Below are 23,312 nucleotides of genomic sequence, written 5' to 3' on the forward strand. Positions count from 1 at the left end.
AACTGTCAATTGATGTTTCTTTTGTTTAGTTGAGTTTCCAGCAGTGTTGCTGAACACATCAACTGGACAGATTGAATCTGAGTTCCATGCTTATGTTCAACCTCAGGAACAACCAATTCTTTCAGAATTTTGCATGGAATTGACAGGCATAAAGCAGGTATGATGCAAATTTTAAAATTCAGAAGTTAGTCTCAAAAAGAAAATAAAAGCTATTATACCATTTGGAATTAGATTTATTTAATGTTAGGCATGATAGCTTTATGCCTGTAATCCCAGAACTTTGGGAGACTAATGTTGGAGAATTGCTTGAGGCCAGGAATTCAAGACCAACCTAGACAACATAACGAGAACCCAGTCTCTGCAAAAAAAAAAAAAAAAATTTTTTTTTAGTTAGCCTGACTTGGTGGCATGTGCCTGTAGTCCCAGCAATTTGGGAGGCTGAGGCTGAGGTGGGAGGACCACTTGAGCCCAGGAGTTTACGACTGCAAGGCAGTATAATCTCAGTCTATCGTAGGCAACAGAACTTGTTGCTGAAAATAAATAAATAAGATTAGTGTTATTCTAGATTCAGGATTCTATTTATGTATTTGTTTGTTTGTTTAGTTTTGACACAGAATCATGCTCTGTCAGCCAAGCTGGAGTGAGGTGGCTGAGCTCACTGAAACCTCTGCTTCCTGGGTTTAAATGATTCTCATGCTTCAGCCTCCCAAGTAGATGGGACTATAGGTACACGCCATTACGTCTGGCTAATTTTTATATTTTTAGCAGAGATGTGGTTTCACCATGTTTGCCAGGCTGGTCTTGAACTCCTGACCGCAAGCGATCTGCCCACCTCAGCCTCCCAAGGTGCTGGGATTATAGATGTGAGCCACCTCAGGACTCAATTTAAAAAGCAAAGGAACACGCCTATAAACCCACCACTCTGGGAGGGCAAGGCAGTGGATCACCTGAGATCAGGAGTTCAAGACCAGTGTGGCCAACATGGCGAAACCTCGTCTCTACTAAAAATACAAAAATTATCCAGTTACGGTGGCACACATCTGTGATCCCAACTACTCAGGAGGCTGGGGCAGGAGACTTGCTTGAACTGAGAGGTTGAGGTTGCAGTGAACTGAGATTGTGCCACTGCACTCCACGCTGGGCAAGAAAGCAAGACCTTGTCTCAAAAAAAATAAAAAATAAAAAAATTTTAAATAAATGAAAAGGAAAGGAAGAATAGTGTTATAAAAATGAGGATCAAATTGATTTTGTGGAAATTAACTAATTCAAATTTGTCTTTCATTTCTGTCAGTCTGGATTTAATGATCATATTTCTGTGTGATTTTAGTTTTATCAACCTAGTTTGTCTTACCTTGGTAGATTTTAAATACTATTTCTTTCCCATGTATTTTTACGTCTTTCCACTAGATAAACTCTGCCTGTTAGAATTGCTTTGTTGTATCTTCCCACAATACACTGTGTTTTCATGACTTGGCATTTCTGATTCTTTCTTTTTTTTTTTTTTTTTTCTTTTTGACGGAGTTTTTGCTCTTGTTACCCAGGCTGGAGTGCAATGGTGTGATCTTGGCTCACTGCAACCTCTGCCTCCTGCCTCCGCCTCCTGGGTTCAGGCAATTCTCCTGCCTCAGCCTCCTGAGTAGCTGGGATTACCCGCACGCGCCACCATGCCCAGCTAATTTTTTGTATTTTTAGTAGAGTCGGGGTTTCACCATGTTGACCAGGATGGTCTGGATCTCTTGACCTCATGATCCACCCGCCTTGGCCTCCCAAAGTGCTAGGATTACAGGCGTGAGCCACCGCGCCCGGCCCCTGATTCTTTTAAAACCATTAATCTTTCTCCACAGTTATAAAATATGCTAAATAATCATGGACTTTGATCGTTGAATTCAGATTTTTTGACTCTCTACTCAGGCTCAAGTTGATGAAGGAGTCCCTCTGAAGATTTGCTTATCTCAGTTCTGTAAATGGATTCATAAGATTCAGCAACAGAAGAAAATTATTTTTGCTGCTGGGGTTTCAGAGCCTTCTACTTCTGAAGTAAACTTATGTGCATTTGTTACTTGGTCAGGTAAAAAATATCATAAATGGGTAGCATTAACACTATGTAATTCTTTATTTCTAGTTTTATACTTTCCAACCTATTTTATATTTGTTAATCTCCTGGGCTAGGAAAAAAAATTTAAATGCCTAGCAGATGTTAGCCAAGAAAGGTAAATTCATACATATTTTTCAAGTTAGCCTTTTGGAATTCCTGAATTTTAAGCCTGAACTTAAAAAATTTTTTTTCTAGAGTTCCACTATTTTCTTGTGAATTAAGCAAAGATTTAGTGAAAACTCTTATCATGCTATTTTCTACAGAGTCTTCATCGGCTCAACATCCATTGCTTTTATGCTTTGACACTTAAAAGAAAAAAAAACGAGCCATTCAAAGTAGCTTTTTTTGTATGACTGTGGTGGAACATTGCTGTTAATAGTCCTTGATAGCAATACTATGTCATTGATAGCATAGCATTGGTAGTCATATTTGGTTTCCAGTTACTACAAAATGTTTGGTTTTTCAATGACATTAATATTTTCCCAGAATATAGAAAATATAGCCCTTGTAATTTAACATCTTGCTCTTCTTTCTGAAATAGTCAGGGTTTTACTGGGTATTTAAGAAATCATTTTCAAATTTAATCATCAACCTAACTTCTTAATAGTAAGTTATATAAAGTGAATAATTTTTAGATATTTGCAGAGCAATGAAATCTTACTGTTTTATTTTATATCATCTTCTAGCATTCTATTTGTAAATGGTGGCACCATAAGTTAAAAATGCTGGCATCATTGACTTTGTTCTATTTTAATGTACCTAATGCAGACTGGGACTTGGGGGTTTGCCTGGAGTATGAGTGTAAAAGAAAGCAGCTGTTAAAACCTGTGTTTTTAAATTCTTGGATTGATCTCAGATCAACTTACAAGGTAATGGTCAAAAATGGGGACATGGTTACTTTTCTTCTGTTGACAAGTGATTAACTTTTATCCTACATATGGGTATGGGTTTCTACAAATAAGATAATTTCTTTTGGAATGGTCACAATGCATTTCTTAAAGTATTTAAAAACAATACACACAAAATAAGCACATTTTAAATCTAATAGAACTAAAAATTATGAAAAGTGGTTAATACATAGCCTTTAAAATACTAATTTTTTTTTAGATATGTCTTATTTTATTTGATTAGCTTTTCTATAGGAGAAAACCAAAAGGACTAAGTGGTGCCTTGCAGGAAGTGGGAATAGAATTCTCAGGACGAGAACATTCTGGTTGGTATAAATTAAAACTTATGTAAGTTATTTGACTTTTAAAAAACATTTCATATGAATTTCATTTTTTGGTAATGTCATTAATAAGGGATATCTTCAGACTTTAAAAAAAGTTCCTAAACAATTCACATTGTTTTAAGACTTTCAAATTACCACTTCATAAACTATTGTAGGATACACTACCATCTAGTGGCTTTCTAGTTGCTAAAAAGAATGAAAAGACTTAGCCAAATCAAATGGAGGTTAAAACAAGTGCCCAAATAATATAATGGATTAGTGAAAAAACTGAACAAGACTATTAGATTATTCACAACTCCTGGTTCCTACAGAATGTTGGCCACATTTTGGGGAGCTGTCTAATCCATTTTCAGATCCTCCTCTATAAATGTGGATGAGCTTGTCTTTCATTGGTAATGCTGCTACAGCCTTCCACAACACCAGTTTATCATGATTAAAATTAGTAGATGGTCATAAAACCTGGCTGGGTGCAGTGGCTTACGTCTGTAATCCCAGCAATTTGGGAGGCCGAGGTGGGCAGATCATGAGGTCATATCAAACACTGAGTTTAGTGGTACTAGTACTATTTCAGTCAGGAGTTCGAGACCAGCCTGGCCAACATGGTGAAACCCCATCTCTACTAAAAATACAAAAATTAGCCAGGTATAGTGGTGCGTTCCTGTAACAGTCCCAGCTACTCAGGAGGCTGAGGCAGGAGAATCACTTGAACCCAGGAGGCCAAGGTTGCAGTGAGCCAAGATTGTGCCATTGCATTCCAGCCTGGGCAACAGAGTGAGACTTCGTCCCCCACTCAAAAAAAAGCTACAATTTCTATACAAGTAGTAGGTGGTGGTTGTTGTTGGCTGTTATTTTTTTAGTACTAAGGAAATAGTACTAGTACCACTAAATTCAGTGTTTTATATCTGTATCCTCAGGGTTGGACGATTCTCGGAATACTGCCCTTCTTGCTTGGAAAATGATCAGGGATGGCTGTCTAATGAAAATTACAAGGTCATTGAACAAGGTTAGTAGTGTCTTGCCTCTTTATTCTGTCATCTCAAACTTCATAAACAGGAATATGTTCTTTGAAAATGTAGATTTAATGTATGTAGTCATTTATAAATCAATGACATTTCTCCTTTTTATCATAAACTATATATTGAAGAAATTATGAATGCACAGTTTCTAAAACTGTTGGATTTGTCTGTGGAATCATAGGTTCCCACTAAGAAGAATTCCAGCATTCTGGCCAGAAATTTGAAAACAAATCAAGTTGAAGAAATGTCTGCCTGTAACAGCATCCAGGGTCCTAGCATATATGATAAGGAGCCTAAAAATACAATAAATTCTCGTGAAAAAGTTCAAATGAAGTCAGTTTGTGCAAATTTTCCTGTAAAGGCACAGAAGGATCAATTACAAGTAAAGAACACTATAAAAACAGGTCTTCACAGTGTCAAAAGTTGCTTATCTATTATTAATTCTAAGTCCTCTACTTCTCTGGGGCATTTGCAGTCTCCTACCTTGAATTCACCTATCTATATGCAAAAGCAAGGAAAAAATGAACATCTTGCATTTAATACCAAATCTAAGTCTTCAACAGTTGGTTCAGAATTGGTACTTGTTTCTACCACCATTCCAACTGTTAATCATGTTTCCGATATGGAAATGAGCTCTACCCTTGACTGTTTGCCTATGTTGGCTGATTGGGAGGATGTGGTTTTACTGCCAGCATCTCAGCCTGAGAAAAACATAGACTATACAGTTCGCATTAGTGATTCAGACTTAGCGATTTCATTTAATTCTGGAGAAAGATTAATGGTTCTGAAAGAATCAGAAATGCCAAGTCATGAAAACTTTGGAGACGTAGAGAAAACTCTTCAAAAATCTGAGACTTCTAAGTCTATTGTCTACAAGAGTCCTCACACTACTATTTATAATGTAAAAGAAGCCAAAGATCCGGGTTCAGATGTTTCTGCCTTTAAGTTACCTGAACACAGATCAAGTACCTGCAACAGAGTTAAGGCCAATATGTCTCATCCTTTAGTTTTGGGGAAACATCCTCCTCCTTCAGATGGTACCAAAAGGAATCCATGCAGTCCTCAAGCTTTCCCACCAGCAAAAAAACAACCCTTCACTATTCATGAAGAAAAGCCTATGTCATCTGATTGCTCCCCAGTAAGAAGTTCTTCCCGGAAGCTTTTCCCATCTGTATTAACTTCTATAGTTAACCTACAAGAGCCTTGGAAGAGTGGGAAAATGACACCTCCCTTATGCAAGTGTGGGCGAAGGTCTAGGAGACTTGTTGTTTCCAATAACGGACCGAACCATGGAAAAGTCTTCTATTGTTGCCCTATTGGGAAATACCAAGAAAACAGAAAATGTTGTGGTTATTTCAGATGGGAACAAACACTTCAAAAGGAAAGAGCCAACAGCATAGTTCCATTTCATTCCACAGGAGAACTTACTTTTAATTCTCCAGAAACAAGCCATCTTCGTGTCCAAAATTTAAGTATTTCCACCAGAAATTCCTTGAGACTCAGGCCTTCAATGAGGAATTGATAATCTTTCATGTATGAATTCTAATTGTTCTTTGAATTTCCAAACATGAGTATTCTGATAACATCTTACACTGTTTTATATATTAATGTTTACTGAATTCATCATACTTTCTTCAGGAACCACAAATGTCATCTTTTGTTAACAGTATTTATTAGATTACATATAATAAACAACAATAGTATATGATCCTTCTTTTATAGTTAGACCTTGAAGCAAGTCTTAAACTATTTTTAAATTATGTGCACAAAAATGTGACTAATAAAAATCCCTAGTCTATTTTCGGTTAGATACATGTACTTTGAGAATTATCATAATCTTCTAACTGGTATTTTGTATTTTTCTTTTTTTTTTTTTTTTTTTTTTTTTTTGAGACAGAGTTTCGCTCTTGTTACCCAGGCTGGAGTGCAATGGCACGATCTCGGCTCACCGCAACCTCCGCCTCCTGGGTTCAGGCAATTCTCCTGCCTCAGCCTCCTGAGTAGCTTGGATTACAGGCACGTGCCACCATGCCCAGCTACTTTTTTGTATTTTTAGTAGAGACGGGGTTTCACCATATTGACCAGGATGGTCTCGATCTACTGACCTTGTGATCCACCCTCCTCGGCCTCCCAAAGTGCTGGGATTACAGGCTTGAGCCACCGCGCCCGGCCGGTATTTTGTATTTTTCTAAAAATTTTTATAAGTTGTTTAGTTTTATTTCACAGCTTCAACATTGATTTTGATTTGTATATCAACATATCAGAAGAATTAGTCAACTAAAGTTTGAAAACCTGTGTAGCAGAGATTTGGTTCAGAAACTGCTTCTATACTATACATTTAAAAATTAATCAATAATTGATGACATTCTTTTTATATTAAGAAATGATAGGAACATTGACAGTAATGCAGAGGAATTTACCTAACATTTTATTTCAAAATTTAGCATCTGATATCATAACCACAAGATATTTTAAATCAACAGTTTCTGAGCATACTACCACAGTTTTATCACCTCTCCATCATCTTGTAGTTTCTAGAGATTGACAGATAATATGTTTGTTTTATAAATGTGGTAGTCAAAGAAACACATTTAAATTGTTTTCCATTCTTTCTTCCTCAGTTCATTTCTTTTTGTCTTCCCACTGATAGTCTTTGGCAGCTCTTGAATAAATTCTACCTGTTGGCATCAAGGGGAAGAAAATTAGCCTGGAAATTTTTGTCTTTGCATAAAGCCAATTATATAGCAGTTCAATTATGAATTCTAGGTGAAAGAATTAGAATATTCATTGGAATAGGTTTTGGGTAACAACCAAAGAAGGGAAAACGGTATTGTTGAGGAAATTGTCTTGATATTAAGTATTTACTACAAGTCCAAAGGACCAAACAAAATAGGTTTAGGGTTTCATTTTTATCTCAAAGATTCTGATTCTTACTCATATGTCATCAGTTCAGTTTGGGACATGTGGTATGTAACATGAGTGAAGAAAATAGTCATTAAAAGGTAAAAATAAACAGTTGCAATTTTCCATAATACTGAGCAAATATTCATCATAATTAGGATACCTACCTTTCTGGGATATTTGTAAGGTGCTGTAGTTTTTTTAACATGCTCCTGAATCTCCTTTATTAGTTGTTCTTGATCATGTAACTTGTAATCAGGGTTCAGAACAATAAAAGCCTTTACTACCTAAAATAAATATTTGAAATGCCAGGAAAATAAGTTATACATTTGTATGTTTTAGTAAGTCTTATTTGCTTGCTCTGAGAATCTCTGTGCCTAGTGGGGTGGGCCAGAGTGTTTTAATAAAGTTTGATCCCAACTTTGTGTTCTTAAGCCAGCCAGTTGACTCACACACTTCCTGGTCTGTACCTAACACAGGAGAGCTTCTGGGACCTGTGTGATGACCCAGCCTGGTCCAGCCTAGCCCTCAGCATGGGGGCTACTTATAAACAGTAGTCACCCTGAGTTTGCCATGTCATTGTTGAAGGGAACAGTTCACAGAAAACATGCAGTCTTTACACAAGGCTGTGAAGATTCCAATAGCCACTTTGCTATTGCTCTGAGCCATTTCCATAGCCCTGAGGAATAAGAGTGGAAATTGTGGCAGAAGACAAGAAAGACGTTGTTACTTTATGCTTACAAATCCTGTTCTCCAAAGTTTATCCTTCCTAGAAATGTTTTGGAAAACCCTGCCTAGTTTTTGGAACTGTAATGGAGAAGACAGAAAGATAGGCCATCCCTCAGAGCCCCCTTTAAAAGTAAATTTGGAGTCCTATCATTTTCTCTCCTAGGGCACTGCCAGGACTGCCATTTACTGCCTTTCCTATAGGCATTGTGTCTAGGTGTATCAACTAGTATGTACCTCCAAAGCTAGATTACCAGCCCAGAGCTGGCTGTGGAATAATGGTTTCTGCAGGTACAGTTCCAGGAGAGTCCCCTGAAACTGTTTTATGATTAAATATCCTGCAGTTAAGTGCCTGAAATCTTATTAAACTCAAGGATTCATTTGTCCAGCTTAAAGATAAGCTGGCAACATTTCCTATCCACTTTGATCTAGGAGTAAAGATTTAATTGAAAATGAATTATTTGAAACAACAAATTGCTCAGAACAACTATTGGTGAGAAACAAAGACTTCAAGTTATAATTTTTTCACATATTGAAAATTTCACCAGTGGGTATTTTACATTTTATGAGCTGTTACCCATTTTTGTCTTTACCCAAAACCCTTGTGGGGTGCAGTGGCTCATGCCTGTAATCCCAACATTTGGGAGGCCAAGGCGGGAGGATTGCTTGAGCCCAGGAGTTTGAGAGGAGCCTGGGCAACATAGTAAGACTTTGTCTCTAAGAAAAAAAGAAAACCCTTTAACATTTTAAATTTACATGTGCCATAGGGCAGTTGTGAACCCTTGTGTGTATGTGTGTCTATGGATATAATTTTGTTCTATTCATTTCTTGACATTTTATAAAATGTATTTGTAGTTATGCTGGTTCTGCTGCATTAGCAACATTTTTGCAAATTAAAAAATTATGCTTGTTATAAGTAAGTCATTCAAAGGCAAATTATTTTAATGCAATACTGGTTCACATATTGACTTCTACACCTTGGATGAAGTCTCCTTTATCTTTTTAAACGACTACAGAAAATATTAACAAGGAACAACCTAACGTTATGAGTAAAAGTATGAACTCTGAAGTCAGAACAGCTGGGTTCAAGTCACAGTTTTTTGGGTAATGTTGGACAAGTTAGGTAATCTCTTTGTGCCTCAGTTTCTTTCTCTGTGGAAAGAGATTATGATGATTAAATGAATTAGCGTAGATGTGTAATGTCTGGCACATAGTATGTCATCAAAAACATTAGATCTTAGTTGTAGTCTTAGAATTACAACAAGTTTGGGTTTTATTTTTTAACCCCAAATCCATAAATGGGCTTCAGATTTCTCTGAAGTTCTATGCAAAATCTTGTATTTTTCTGAGAAAAGTGGCTGTGCCATTCAATATGATAGCCACTAGCCACATATTTCAATTTAAATGAATTAAAATTAAATAAGATTAAATTTTCTCAGTCACACTAGCCACATTTCAAGTGACTGATAGCCATGCATGGCTATCGTATTGGATGGTGCAAATACAGAACATTTCCATCATTGCATAAGTCCATCAGTGGCCTGTGGTTTTCTTCAAATTCTCAAAGAGGTATGTGATCCAAAAAATGTAAGAACCTAGTGATCTAGACAAATATTTCTCAAGTGTTTATTTCACATTCCAATATTAAAATTGTATTTCAAATCTATTCTTTTTAATCAGTTCTGGAACTTGCTACTCAATTAAAGGCCTGGCAAGACCCAGCCTGGAGAAGGACCTAACCCAGGTAGAATAGGCCTGCCAGCAGAAAGGGAGGAACCACTGGTGGCATGGAGCATGTGGCCATTTTGTTCATAGACACCTTGTTTGAGACACCCACTCATCTACCAGGAAATCCTGCAGCCCACCAGTGTTGAGAAACTGGCTACATTCTCCCCCTCACTCTGACTAATCCAAGCCCTACGCCAAGACCCCAGAGCTGTGAGGGGACCACAACCCACTTACAGATCTTTTCTGTATTGTACTCTAGGATATCAGGTGACTGCCAAACCAACCCTGTTCCCAAAGGCTCAGCTACCATCCTGTTCCAAGTAAGCACCTGTCTAGGTGAGTAAAACCGATGATGACTTATGGTAGGAGTGAAGTACAGGAAGAGCTGAGACTTGCAAAACCTTGCCGGTGGTGGTCAGAGCAAAGAGACAAGCCAATAATCACGGACTGTTTTCCTTGCCCTCCACTGCCTGGAGTATACCCTTTCATAGTAAATAGGGACAATAGGGACTTTCCTTATTTATTTATTTTTTTAATCTTATTATTTTATTTTTTTAGACATGGGATTTCACCATGTTGACCAAGCTGGTTTCAAACTCTTGACCTTGTGATCTGCCCACCTCAGCCTCCCAAAGTGCTGGGATTATAGGTCTGAGCCACTGCACCTGGCCTTAAATAGGGACTTTCATCCTAGCAACTTGACAAACTGCCAATTCCCATCCACTGGACAATATATCCAACCAGGAGGACTTACAGGGTATCTTCTGGCATCAAAGATCAGTTAAAGGAGTCAGTCCTGGGGGGAGAACCACCCTCATTCCACTGTAACATGCATATCTCCCATTTTTGCCTTAAACTTTTAAATTTTATTTTATTTTATTTTATTTTTGAGACGGAGGCTCATTCTGTTGCTCAGGCTGGAACGCAAGTGGTTCACTGCAACCTCCCATTCCTGGGTCCAAGTGATTCTTCTGCCTCAGCCTCCCAAATAGCTGAGATTACAGGTGTGCACCACCATGCCCTGCTAATTTTTGTATTTTCAGTGGAGACAGGGTTTCACCATGTTGACCAGGCTGATCTTAAACTCCTGACATCAGGTGATCCACCCACCTCAGCCTCCCAAAGTGCTAGGATTACAGGTGTGAGCCACTGTGCCTGGCCTGCCTTAAACTTGAGGACCTATTTCATCCCCTGAAATTAGTATCTTCTAACTCTGCCCCATGCCCTGTGCTTGCAGCCCTATACCTAGGATTTGAGATAAGGAGCTTGAATACATGGTACAGAAAGTTCTGGATTTGTATTGACATCAATGTCATCTTCAAAACTTGGGTTCAGGCCGGGCGCGGTGGCTCAAGCCTGTAATCCCAGCACTTTGGGAGGCCGAGGCGGGTGGATCACGAGGTCAAGAGATCGAGACCATCCTGGTCAACATGGTGAAACCCCGTCTCTACCAAAAATACAAAAAATTAGCTGGGCATGGTGGCGCTTGCCTGTAATCCCAGCTACTCAGGAGGCTGAGGCAGGAGAATTGCCTGAACCCAGGAGGCGGAGGTTGCGGTGAGCCGAGATCGCGCCATTGCACTCCAGCCTGGGTAACAAGAGCAAAACGCCCTCTCATAAAAAAAACAAAAAACAAAAAACAAAAAACAAAAAAAAACTTGGGTTCAGTGTTAGAAGGGATACAGATTGAAGAAATATGGTGAGAACTTGTAACTCATCTAGAGAACCCCTTGGGACATGCTGTAGACACAAAGGCAAAACAGGAGGCTGCCTGGCATGGTACCTTTAAGCCAAAATACTGTGTGGTCAGCCCCAATAGGAATGGGCTTTCAGGACTGCTGTATTATTCAGAGTTTATTTCTTTTTTTTTTTTTTTTTTTTGAGACGGAGTTTCGCTCTTGTTGCCCAGGCTGGAGTGCAATGGCGCGATCTCGGCTCACCGCAACCTCCGCCTCCTGGGTTCAGGCAATTCTCCTGCCTCAGCCTCCTCAGTAGCTGGGATTACAGGCACACGCCACCATGCCTAGCTAATTTTTAGTATTTTTAGTAGAGACGGGGTTTCACCATGTTGACCAGGATGGTCTCGATCTCTTGACCTCGTGATCCACCAGTCTCGGCCTCCCAAAGTGCTGGGATTACAGGCTTGAGCCACCGCGCCCGGCCTTCAGAGCTTATTTCTTGAAACCTCTGCTTATTTACCTACCCACCCTGCTTATGGTTACCTCAGTTCTAGCCTCTGACCTTGTTCTCACTCCTGATATGTGATGCCCATTCTCCACTACACCAGGGACCTTGTTGGTTTCCAGACCTTCTGAGTAACAACTTGAAACTATCCAGCTGACTTCTGTCACCCCATCCTCATGTGAGCCTGGGTTACTGACATTCACACCATCTTTGCCCTAGTCCACCATGGAAAGAATTTAAGTTCTTTCTAGTACACATTTTCAGTCTTATTATTATTTTTTGGTTTTGGTTAGGATCAGAGCTACAACTCATAATTCAATCTTATTTTGTAGCAGTTCTTTCTGACTAGCACATTTCTATCTGACTTGCATATTTAGTGAATGAATCATTTGGTTTATTCTGTTTCACTAAGCTACGGTTTGTAAGTTTGTGTTAAACTGCCAACAAATTATAAAGTTGAGATGAATCAGTTCTTTTACCTCTCCTCTGATGGGGTCTGGGCTGCTGACAACAGCTGACTCTGCAACTGAAGGGTGTTCATTCAGGGCACTTTCTACCTCAAATGGTCCAATTCGATAACTAGAAAAGCATATAGGATGAATACATATAGGTGAGTGGCAGGTTCACTCTGGAACCCGATGATCAGTTAACACAGACATATGCACATATGGAAAAGAAAATTACCCAGAGGATAATATGATATCATCTGATCTTGCAACAAACCAGAAATATCCGTCTTCATCCATATACCCTTTGTCCCCAGTAATATAGAAATTGCCTCGTAGAGTTGAAGCTGTTTTGGAAGGATTATCCTGCAAAACAAATAGGATTTTGTTAATGTGGTGAATCTAACCCTTCTGGTCAATTGGCTTTTATTTATTTATTTTTTTTCGAGACAGAATCTCACTCCATCACCCAGGCTGGAGTGCAGTAGCACAATCTTGGCTCACTGCTTCCCAGGTTCAAGCAATTCTCCCGTCTCAGCCTCGCAAGTAGCTGTGACTACAGGCTTGCACCACCACACTCAGCTAATTTTTGTATTTTTTGGTAGAGATGGGATTTTGCCATATTGGCCAGGCTGGTGTCAACTCCTTACCTCAAGTGATCTGCCCACCTCGGCCTCACAAAGTGCTGAGATTATAGGCATAAGCCATTGTGACCAGCCCTCAGTTGGATTTTTGAATGTTCAAGAAAGCAGAAAAGTTTGGCTCCTTTGAGAAGCATTAGAGTTAGGAAGAGCCAGAGTGTGAAAATAAGGATGAAATTCCAGCATGGAGCTAGCCCGAGAGAAGAAATTTAAACTACATATAATTATAGGCATGTTTCCATCTTAAGAATTTTCTTAGATAGATAAATATTGCAGGAGCTCGGAGCTCAGAGAAGTAAACTAAAGTAAGTCTTTTGCTAACTGATTAATATATAATGCTGGTGGGAAAAGAGAGATGTAAATACCCGGAGTTAAAAAAAAAAAAGCACTGACACATAGTAACTCAAAGAGCAAAGGTTTGTTTTTGGTTTTGTGTTTTGTTTTGTTTTACACAATAACAAAAGTGGTTCTGCAAATTTGACATAAAAGAAATGAACAAGATACTGTTACATTATATAAAATACACTGACAAGTAGCATCTGGACTTTATATGATACAGACTTTGCTCTAATTTGTGTACTGTGATTAGAGATGAAAATACTCTTGCAAACAATAAGGAGGTTGGAACCCCTCTAGTGAAAGTCATTTGCTTAATCCCACCACCCTTTCATCCCCTGTCCCTCTCACTCTTCCCAAGAAGAGAGAGCACTAATTGGATTTCTGGAAAATGAGTAGGTTTTGTTTGATAATTGAGAGGCTCCGGGGATGTTAAGAGGCTTTTTTCTTTCTAGGGTCCCTTCCTTTTGCCTTCATGGACCTGAAACAGTGATCTAGCCTCAGGGTACAAGCTGTTTTTTTTTTTCTTCAGCAGGAATTTGGGTATTTCTTCAATTTCTTGTCTTTCGGATTACAATTCAGGACAAGCAATCTTTCGAGAAAGAGCCAAGTATCCATCCTAGGTACATTTTGTGGCTAACCAGGATAGTTACCAAGAACTTGAGAAATACATAGAAAATAAGAGATTATTTACGAAGTCACTTACTACATAATGAGTAAAAAGGCCAAATGGTCGGTTAGGTAGAACTTGAATGCCAATATCCCCTTCTTGTCCAGGAGGTAGAACATTGCCATTTCCATCTACAATCTAGGATAAAATAGCACAATTTATTTAGGAAATTTTTGTTTAATGTCACAGCTTAAATCAGGTGTCCCCAAACTACGGCCCGCAGGCCGCATGCGGCCCCCTGAGGCCATTTATCCGGCACCCCGCCGCACTTCAGGAAGGGGCACCGCTTTCATTGGTGGTCAGTGAGAGGAGCACAGTATGTGGCGGCCCTCCAACGGTCTAAGGGACAGTGAACTGGCCCCCTGTGTAAAAAGTTTGGGGATGCCTGGCTTAAATATTAACTTTGCATGTTTTGTTTTTTGCCATTTAAAAATGAAGACTTAAAAAATTTTTTGTGTGAGACAAGGTCTTACTTTGTCACCAAGGCTAGAGTGCAGTGGTGTAATCGTAGCTCATAGATCACTGCAGTGTTGAACTCCTGGCCTCAAGGAATCCTCCCACCTCAGCTTCCCAAGCAGCTGAAGCTACAAACACATGCCATTATGCTCAGCTAATGTTTATTTTGATTTTTTTTAGAGACAAGGGCCTCATTATGTTGCCCAGGCTGGTTCCTGGCTTCAAGTGATCCTCCAGCGTTGGCCTCCCAAAGTACTGGGATTACAGGCATAAGCCACTGTACCTGGCTCCCCCAAAATTTTAAATATACTTTAAATTCCTAAGATAAATATATTTATTTAAATTCTTATTGCATAAAATATTAAGTACAGGTTACCAAAATGTGAAAGAAGGATAAAAAAATTTTTAAATGTTACCATCCAGGAATAATCACATTTTGGTAATATCCTTTGAGATAATATAAACAAATAGAAAAATAGGATTGCTGGCCGGGCACAGTGGCTCATGCTTGTAATCTCAGCACTTTGGTAGGCTGAGGTAGGCAGATCACCTGAGGTCAGGAGTTCAAGACCAGCCTGGCTAACATGGTGAAATCCCATTTCTACTAAAAATACAAAAATTAGCCAGGTGTGGTGGTGGGCGCCTATAATCCCAGCTACTTGGGAGGTTGAGGCAGGAGAATCACTTGAATCCGGGAGGAGGAGGTTGCAGTGAGCCAAGATCACACCATTCTATCCCAGCCTGGGCAACAACTGAAACTCCGTCTCAAAAAAAAAAAAAAAAGAAAAAGAAAAATAGGATTGCTTTATAATATGCAAGTTTGCCAACCTGCTTTTATCATTTAGCAATAGCTCTTGGTTATCTTTTGCTCTCAATAAATAAATAACTTCATTATTGGTTTTCAAACTTTGTTTAGCTGTGGAACTTACAGAACCTTACATCAGAAGCCCAATCTAAACAGGAAAAGGGGAATGTTCTCTTGTTAACAATGGTGAGTAAGCCACAGCCTTGCTCTTTCCCTCTCTCCAATCTTCATCATTTCTTGAAGTACCTAATAGTAGCTAGCATTTAAGTACTTACTGCATGCTATGTATTAAATGCTAAAGCTTTAAGTACTATAGCCCTATATGGTTAGAACTTTTATGCCCATTTTACACATGAAGTAACTGAGGTATAGCGAGTTTTATGCATGACTGAGCTGGAATCCAAATCTCAGCACTCACACTCTAGGTCACATGCTTTTAATCATTACACTCCTCTGTGCAATGCCTCTAAGGAGTTTAATCCAATTTTTAAAAAATCAGATTAGCATTTCTCAAGTTGATTGCTGATTTTATACCAGATTTTGCTCTAAATGACTTTTAGCTGTTTCTAAGTATCAAAGTTCTGCTTTTTTATCTGAGGTGTGGCCTGCATGGAGAATAAGTATAATACTTATCTAGTACTTTCCAAAAGGAAAGGGGCTTATGTGCTGAATGAGAAACTTCAATGGGAAAGGAATTCTAAGAGTAAAAACTTCCCTTTAAGCTCTTGCAAATAAAAAAAATATAAATTCCCACCCAGTTATCTAAAGAAATATGTGGTTCCAGATATGAAGGAATTATTGATGGAAAGGAAGTATTTTAAAAGTTCCAGTTATTTATCACAGATTTTAATAGATGGGAATATAGATAAAATCTTCTGTCTTTGGGGAGAATCATGTTCCTCATTGTTCAAAGGGTGTTAAAATGTTTAAACATGAAAATTATGAGTATTTAAATTTAAAAGCAAACAAAAAAGATTATAAAGTTTGGGCTTCGAAGTTGTAGACATCTGATATTAACCTGGTTGGAACATATCCCCAGATGCCAGAATGTTACTGCAGATGCTCTTAGCTGAGGAACAAGAAGCCCAGTAATAATAAGCCCTTGGAAAAGAGTTAAAAATGGTTGAGGATGCAGGCGGAATACTGTTTTCGTCTCAGCCTCATCATATTTGCATTCAAAGGTAGCTGCTCGAGAAAACCGCTGGGCTCAAATTAATGGGGAACAGGTCAGGGTACCTTGCAGTTGGAATCACTGTGAGTACAGCTGTGCCTGTAAGGCCCTGATAGCCATGCATGTTGGGAATTGCCATTAAGGGAGGAAGAAAAAGAACATAGCTGTGTTACATATCAACTTCCCTGTAATACAGACATGAGCGTGCTTAATTATCAATATTTCTTTCTTCAACCTAAAGTAGCCTGTTTAACAAACTATTGTTAAGCCTGTTTATGGAATGCAACTACGGCTCTCCTACCATTTTTTCTTACAGAAGTTTTTCAAAGAGGAATGTGAGGGAGAGGTAAATAACGGCACCCATTTTTTGGACCTTTATTATGTGCTAAGCACTCTGATATGCTCTTTAAACATATTATCTCATTTAATCACCACAAGAAGCCTATGAACTCAGTTCTATTATTATTCAGATTACCAACCATCTGGGGACTGAAGTGGTGAGGGGTGGGTGAGTTCTTCATGATATATTGCCTTAAGTACTAAAACCAGATTACTCCCAGGCAGACAGACAGGTTGGTCACCCTAGTCCAGGTGTCCCCAAACTACCACCCGTGGGCTGCATGTGGCCCCCTGAGGCCATTTATCTGCACCCCCCACCCTGCACTTCAGGAAGGGGCACCTCTTTCATTGGTGGTCAGTGAGAGGAGCACAGTATGTGGCGGCCCTCCAACGGTCTGAGGGACAGTGAACTGGCCCTCTGTGTAAAAAGTTTGGGGACGCCTGCCCTAGTCCCAACTTTACAAATCAGGAAACTGGAGCTTAGAGAGCTTTAACGGCTCACTCACAGACACTCAGCTAGTGAATAGCAGAGATATAGTTGAACCACTAGGCTATCCTATCTTGAGACAAGCTTCCCATAGCAAGGTTAGAGTGAGAGAAAGGACCCAGGATCTGGTTTATTCTATAAACAGTTACAACAACAATCAAGCTCGTCTAAACTCTCAGAAACTTACTTGATCCTAAAAACTACCTGGAGGTGCTTGTTAAAATTACGAGATTTCAGCTTTCAGAATCCCACTCCAAATCTATTGAATCAATCTCTCCAGGAGCCTGAGAATTAGTATTTTTAACAAATATCCATATGATGTTTATAATGAAATAAGCTTAGGAAACATTTATCTAAGAGCTCTACTCTGTTAATTTATCCATATTTTTGCTACTTTTGCTTTCTCTTAACGTACAGATGGGTCTCTGAATTAAGATGGTTTGAACTTTAGCTGGGCGTGGTGGCACATGCCTGTAATCCCAGCTACTCGGGAGGCTGAGGCAGGAGAATCGCTTTAACCCGGGAGGTGGAGGTTGCAGTGAGCCAAGATTACACCACTGCACTCCAGCCTGGGTGACAGAGCAAGACTCTGTCTCAAAAAAAAAAAAAAAAAAAAAAGATGGTTTGAGCTATTTCCCAACTTTACAGTGGTGTTAAAGAGATAACCATTCAGTTGAAACTGTCCTTCTCTCTAGATGATGGGCAGCAACAGTGAGTCACAACTCCCAGTCAGCCATGCATTTGTGACATAGGATGTTTTTAACTTACGATGACTTTATTTTGGGACATAACCCCATCATCAGTTGAGGAGTGTCTATGTTAGTGTAAGTTTCTTTGGCTACACCCAGCTTTGATGCTGGGTTGATCAGAGAACAATTTTAACCCTATACAAAGTGTGCTGATGGGGAAGTGGCCTACCCCCTAGGCATCGGGTGGTAGTAGTGGCAATGTATACTAAGAGCCCGGAAATGGCCAGGCAGGCCTGGGAGCAGAGCGGGAAAGTGCTGAAGCCACTGTATACTGAAGCTTTTTGGGCCTGGTTGACCTCCCAGAAGGTCTTGACCTCTCTCACTTGGGGGGACAGTGTTGTATTGTGGTTGAGTGCAGATATTGGAGCTAGACTGCTGGGGATTGAATCCCAACTCTAGCAGCTATTAGCTGTGTGACCTCTGGTGAATTCTTTTACCTCTTTGTGCCTCGTTTGTAAGATGGTTCTAATATTAGTACGCTTCTCATAGGGGTTTTTCTGGAAATTCAATGGGTTAATATTTATTTATTTAGAGACAGGGTCTTGCTCTGTGGCCCAGGCTGGAGTGAAGCAGTGTGATCATGGCTCACTGCAGCCCCAAACTTCCAGGCTTAAGCAATCCTCCCAACATAGCTTCCTGAATAACTGGGACCACAAGCATGTACCACCATACCTGGCTAGTTTTTTTTTTTTTTTTTTTTTTTTTTTTTCTTGTAGAGACAGTCCCACAACTTGCCCAGGCTGGTCTTGAACTCCCAGGCTCAAGTGATGCTCCTGCCTCAGCCTCTCAAAGTGCTGGGATTACAGGCGTGAGCCACTGTACCCAGCCTAATGGGTTACCATTTATTAAATGCTTAGGACTGTATGGTACAATATAGGTATTTGCAAAATAATAAGACCAATTAGCTAACATTTCTAACTCATTTTCATATATTTTTTTTTTTGAGACGGAGTTTCGCTCTTGTTACCCAGGCTGGAGTGCAATGGCGCGATCTCGGCTCACCGCAACCTCCGCCTCCTGGGTTCAGGCAATTCTCCTGCCTCAGCCTCCTGAGTAGCTGGGATTACAGGCACGTGCCACCATGCCCAGCTAATTTTTTATATTTTTAGTAGAGACGGGGTTTCACCATGTTGACCAGGATGGTCTCGATCTCTCGACCTCGTGATCCACCCGCCTCGGCCTCCCAAAGTGCTGGGATTACAGGCTTGAGCCACCGCGCCTGGCCTCATTTTCATATTTTTATAAAAATTAAGGTATCATAGGCCGGGCACAGTGGCTCAAGCCTGTAATCCCAGCACTTTGGGAGGCCGAGGCGGGTGGATCACGAGATCAAGAGATCGAGACTATCCTGGTCAACATGGTGAAACCCCGTCTCTACTAAAAATATAAAAAATTAGCTGGGCATGGTGGCACGTGCCTGTAATCCCAGCTACTCAGGAGGCTGAGGCAGGAGAATTGCCTGAACCCAGGAGGCGGAGGTTGCGGTGAGCCGAGATCGCGCCATTGCACTCCAGCCTGGGTAACAAGAGCGAAACTCCATCTCAAAAAAAAAAAATAATAATAAGGTATCATAGAAGTAAAATGGAATCATCACCAAAACAAAAAGAGTTTATATGGGGGCGAGTGGTAGGCAGTGTACAGATTGAGTTGTTAAACATTCTCCTGGAACAGGATGTGCAAACCTTAACATCAAAAGCAGGAGAAGGTTTTCCCATTGAGCCAGGTTTAATTTTCATTCCCTTAAAATTTCCACAGATTAGCACCTAGTTAAGAAAAAGAAGAGGAAAAAGTAAGATAACATTATAAGTAACTTAAAATTTATTCATCTACCATGCATTTAACAAATTATTTATTGAAAACTTAGCTATGAACTAGGCTCAAAATAAATGCTATACTCTTATGGAATGTAGTGATAAACAACATACAAATACATACATATATATAATATAGTTACAACAATAATTGCTAATATATCTATATTTATAAAACATGAGGATATTAACCTTTGCACTTGTATTAGCATGATACTTGTTATGCTATTCTATTTAATTTTCAATTATTTGTTTTTATTTTATTTTTGATATTTTCATTTTTGACCATGTGATACCTTCTCATGGTTCATAAATTGAATCATTATAAAGACCCACATTGTGAAAAGTTTTTTTTTGACCTTTCCCTTATCTGTTTTATCTTATTCCTCCTTCTTCTACAGAATAACCACTTTTGTTCATTTTTCTTATTTTATTCTTTATTCTTATTTCATTTTTGTTCTTATTTCATTCATTTCCTCTAGAATTTCTTATTCTTTACTTCTATGAGCTCTTTAAAAATTCCTTTTTAGAGTATGGTTGCTAAGGAGTTATCCAGCAAACTTAATATTTTAGGTAGCAAGGAGCTCAGCATTTTCCATTTTGAGGCAGCCCTAAATAATATATTTCCCTATCATACTGGGACAAATTCTTTCTTTAAGTAGATCCAGTATTACCTCTTTTTTTTTTTTTTTTTGAGATGCAGTCTTGCCCTGTCACTCAGGCTGGAGTGCAGTGGTATGATCTCGGCTCATTCTAACCTCTGCCTCCCAGGTTCAAGTGACTCTCCTGCCTTAGCCTCCTAAGTAGCTGGAATTACAGGCATGCACCACCATGCCCAGCTAATTTTTGTATTTTTAGTTGAGACGGGGTTTCACCATGTTGGCCAGGATGGTTTCGATCTCCTGACCTCATGATCCACCCACCTGGGCCTCCCAAAGTGCTGGGATTACAGGCATGAGCCACTGTACCTGGCCAAGCCAGTATTATTTCATTTTAAAAAAAAAAAAATTGTAGTTCCCTCACTCTGATCCATTAGCAGTGGTGTTTGTCAATGAATGGCTATTTAAGCAACTATCTGTTAACAGAGCTTTTTTGCAACTGGGTTCTTGCAAGCAATAGTTTTTAAACATTTTCTAACCACTCCACTCCTATCCCTCAAATAATCATAAGGATACAGTGGACACTTTGGTTTTTATTCATCTGACTAAATGGAGTCTAGCTATGTCTTTTCAGTGAGGTCAGATACCGTTTCAGTCTGTCCATATCCTTCATAAATATCCAGGCCCGTCTTGTTTCTCCATTGTTCAGTCACATCAGTAGTAATTGGTTCCCCAGCACTCACACAGTGCTTTAAGCTTTCAAACTTATAGCTTCTCAGAAAACAGGTAAGTTAGATTTAGGAGGAAAAATGGAGAGAAGTGAAAATTAAGGATTATTTCTTATGAACTTCAATATAAAATGTTTTAGTTGCTTCTTAATTCCTCTCCCTAGCACAAAATAAACCACTTTACCCCATATATACATCTATTATATAATCACAAATATTAAAAATAAAAATTATATTAAAAAGATAAATCATTCTAATATCATAGAATGATATTAGAACACCTCAAATACTAGTTTTTCTTCCCCCTTTTTTGGCAGGGGAGATAATTTATTACAAAGAAAGTCATTCTAGTCTTATGAAAGGTACCCCATAATAATATTTTATTTTATTTTATGTTTTATGTTTTCATGGAGTGCTTCACAAATTTGCATGTCATCCTTGAGCAGGGGCCATGCTAATCTGCTCTGTATCATTCCAATTTTAGTGTATGTGCTGCTGAAGTGAGCACCATAAAAACACTTTAAATCAGCAATGAAAAGTTTACCACTTGTCTGGTTAAACCGATTGTCAGATATTTATACAATGGAATACTATACAGCTATGAAAAAGAATAAGGAAGCTCTTGGACAGTGCTGTCCAACAGAACTTTCTGTCATGACAGAAGTACTCTGTAGTCTGCTCTACCCGCTACAGTATATGCTAGCCCTACATGAGTGTTGAACACTTGAAATATGGCTAGTATAACTGAGAAATTGAATTTTTATTTAATTAATATTTATATTTAAATAACTAGCTGTGGTTAGTGGCTACCATATTGCACAGCACAGTGCCAGAATATGTTGTTAGGGAAAAAAAGCAAGGTGCAGAACTGTGTGAATCTTTTGATGTCATTTATGTTTATAATAGAGAAACAGAGGCTGGGTACAGTGGCTCACACCTGTAATTTCAGCATTTTGGGAGGCCGAGGTGGGCGGATCACCTGAGGTCAGGAATTCAAGACCAGCCTGGCCAGCATGGCAAAACCCCATCTCTACGAAAAATACAAAAAGTAGCTGGGCATGGTGGTGCACACCTGTAATACTATATGCTCAGGAGGCTGAGGCAGGAAAATCACTTGAACACGAGGCAGAGGTTGCAGTGAGCCAAGTTGGTGCCACTGTACTTCAGCCTGGGCAACAGAGCAAGACTCCGTCTAAAAAAAAAAAAAAAAATAGAGAAGGGGAGAACACATGCATATTAGTGTATTTTCAGGGAGAATCGACAAGAAACTGGAAACTCAGATTGCCTCCATGGAAGAGGACTGGGTGACTGGGGACAAGGTTTGAAGCAAGACTTTTCACTATGTATTTTTATATACCTGTTGAATTTTTTTTCAACTGGTGAATAGTGAATTATTTCCTATTCAAAAATTAAATAACATCAATTTAAATATATTTATGTGTGATATGTGATATAACAGGAAATATGTAGAGGTTGAGTATCCTTAATCTGGAAATCCAAAATCCAAAGTGCTCCAAAATCTGAAACTTTTTCAGCACCAACATGATGCTCCAAAGAAATGCTCATTGGAGGATTTTAGGTTTTATATTTTTGGACTAGAGCAGCCCAACCAGTATAATGCAAAGACTCCAAAATCTAAAATAATCTGAAATCTGAAAGACTTCTGGTCTCAAGCATTTTGGATAAGGGATACTTAACCTGTATTGGGTCTTCATCCTGGGTTCTTGGCCCAGAGCTTCTAAAACCTTTATAATTTCCCAAGCAAGGGGTATGCTAGGAGTAGCTTTTGTTCTCATATTTTGTCTTTGACTCCAGTTCCTGACACAGAGCTCCTAAGTTCCGTGGAATTTCCTGGGTGATAGAAACGTCTTTTGTTCTCATGAGGCAACTCTTATGGGGCTCCTGTATGGGGGTTGGTCACCAGAAAGACCAAGCCAGGAATAGAAGCTTGACACTTTCAACCCCACTTCCATCCTTCAGGGAAAGGAGATGTGCTGGAGATTGACTTAATAATCAATCATGCCTACATAATGGAGCCTACAGAAAAATCCTTGAAGTATGAGGTTTGGAGAGCTCCATGTGCTAGAAAGGTAGTGCACCCCCACTCCACAGGGATGGAAGCTGCTGCACTTGGGATCCTGTGGATTTCACCCTATGTACCTCTTTGTCTGCATAGCTATTCATCTGTAATCT

The 23,312-nt window shown here is 39.3% G+C and overlaps 2 protein-coding genes and 1 non-coding gene across 10 annotated transcripts in view; 1 reads left to right on the forward strand and 2 right to left on the reverse strand.

Annotated features, from left to right (window-relative positions):
- ERI2 (ERI1 exoribonuclease family member 2) overlaps positions 1 to 23,312 on the forward strand; it is a 30,555-nt gene that overhangs the window by 2,779 nt on the left and 4,464 nt on the right. For 2 of the 5 annotated variants that reach the window (XR_012512759.1, XR_012512760.1), the window contains 8 exons: positions 30 to 157; positions 1,912 to 2,068; positions 2,864 to 2,964; positions 3,227 to 3,308; positions 4,241 to 4,329; positions 4,524 to 5,875; positions 9,957 to 10,033; positions 15,347 to 15,421. Coding sequence is in view for 1 of the 5 variants with exons in the window: in XM_003930158.4 (XP_003930207.1) it covers positions 30 to 157; positions 1,912 to 2,068; positions 2,864 to 2,964; positions 3,227 to 3,308; positions 4,241 to 4,329; positions 4,524 to 5,864 (1,898 nt within the window). In the remaining 4 variants the exon portion in view is untranslated. Of the gene's footprint in view, positions 1 to 29; positions 158 to 1,911; positions 2,965 to 3,226; positions 3,309 to 4,240; positions 4,330 to 4,523; positions 6,233 to 9,956; positions 10,034 to 15,346; positions 15,422 to 23,312 lie in introns of those variants that run through there. The other 3 variants (XR_012512762.1, XR_012512761.1, XM_003930158.4) reach the window with 2 other exon arrangements.
- Positions 6,193 to 23,312, reverse strand: part of ACSM3 (acyl-CoA synthetase medium chain family member 3) — a 48,702-nt gene continuing 31,582 nt past the window's right edge. For all 4 annotated transcript variants that reach the window (XM_074381970.1, XM_074381967.1, XM_074381968.1 and 1 more), the window contains exons 8-14: positions 21,039 to 21,162; positions 19,664 to 19,744; positions 14,011 to 14,112; positions 12,566 to 12,693; positions 12,361 to 12,460; positions 7,407 to 7,530; positions 6,193 to 7,016 (exon numbers count right to left, since the gene is read on the reverse strand). In XM_074381970.1, coding sequence (XP_074238071.1) covers positions 6,934 to 7,016; positions 7,407 to 7,530; positions 12,361 to 12,460; positions 12,566 to 12,693; positions 14,011 to 14,112; positions 19,664 to 19,744; positions 21,039 to 21,162 — 742 coding nt within the window. In that variant the 3' untranslated portion in view covers positions 6,193 to 6,933. The remainder of the gene's footprint in view (positions 7,017 to 7,406; positions 7,531 to 12,360; positions 12,461 to 12,565; positions 12,694 to 14,010; positions 14,113 to 19,663; positions 19,745 to 21,038; positions 21,163 to 23,312) is intronic.
- On the reverse strand, positions 21,521 to 21,627 carry LOC120367537 (U6 spliceosomal RNA). Its single transcript, XR_005581904.1, has one exon. It is a non-coding gene; the product is annotated as a U6 spliceosomal RNA (small nuclear RNA).

Source organism: Saimiri boliviensis, chromosome 12 (assembly GCF_048565385.1).
Source record: "Saimiri boliviensis isolate mSaiBol1 chromosome 12, mSaiBol1.pri, whole genome shotgun sequence".
NCBI lineage: Eukaryota > Metazoa > Chordata > Mammalia > Primates > Cebidae > Saimiri > Saimiri boliviensis.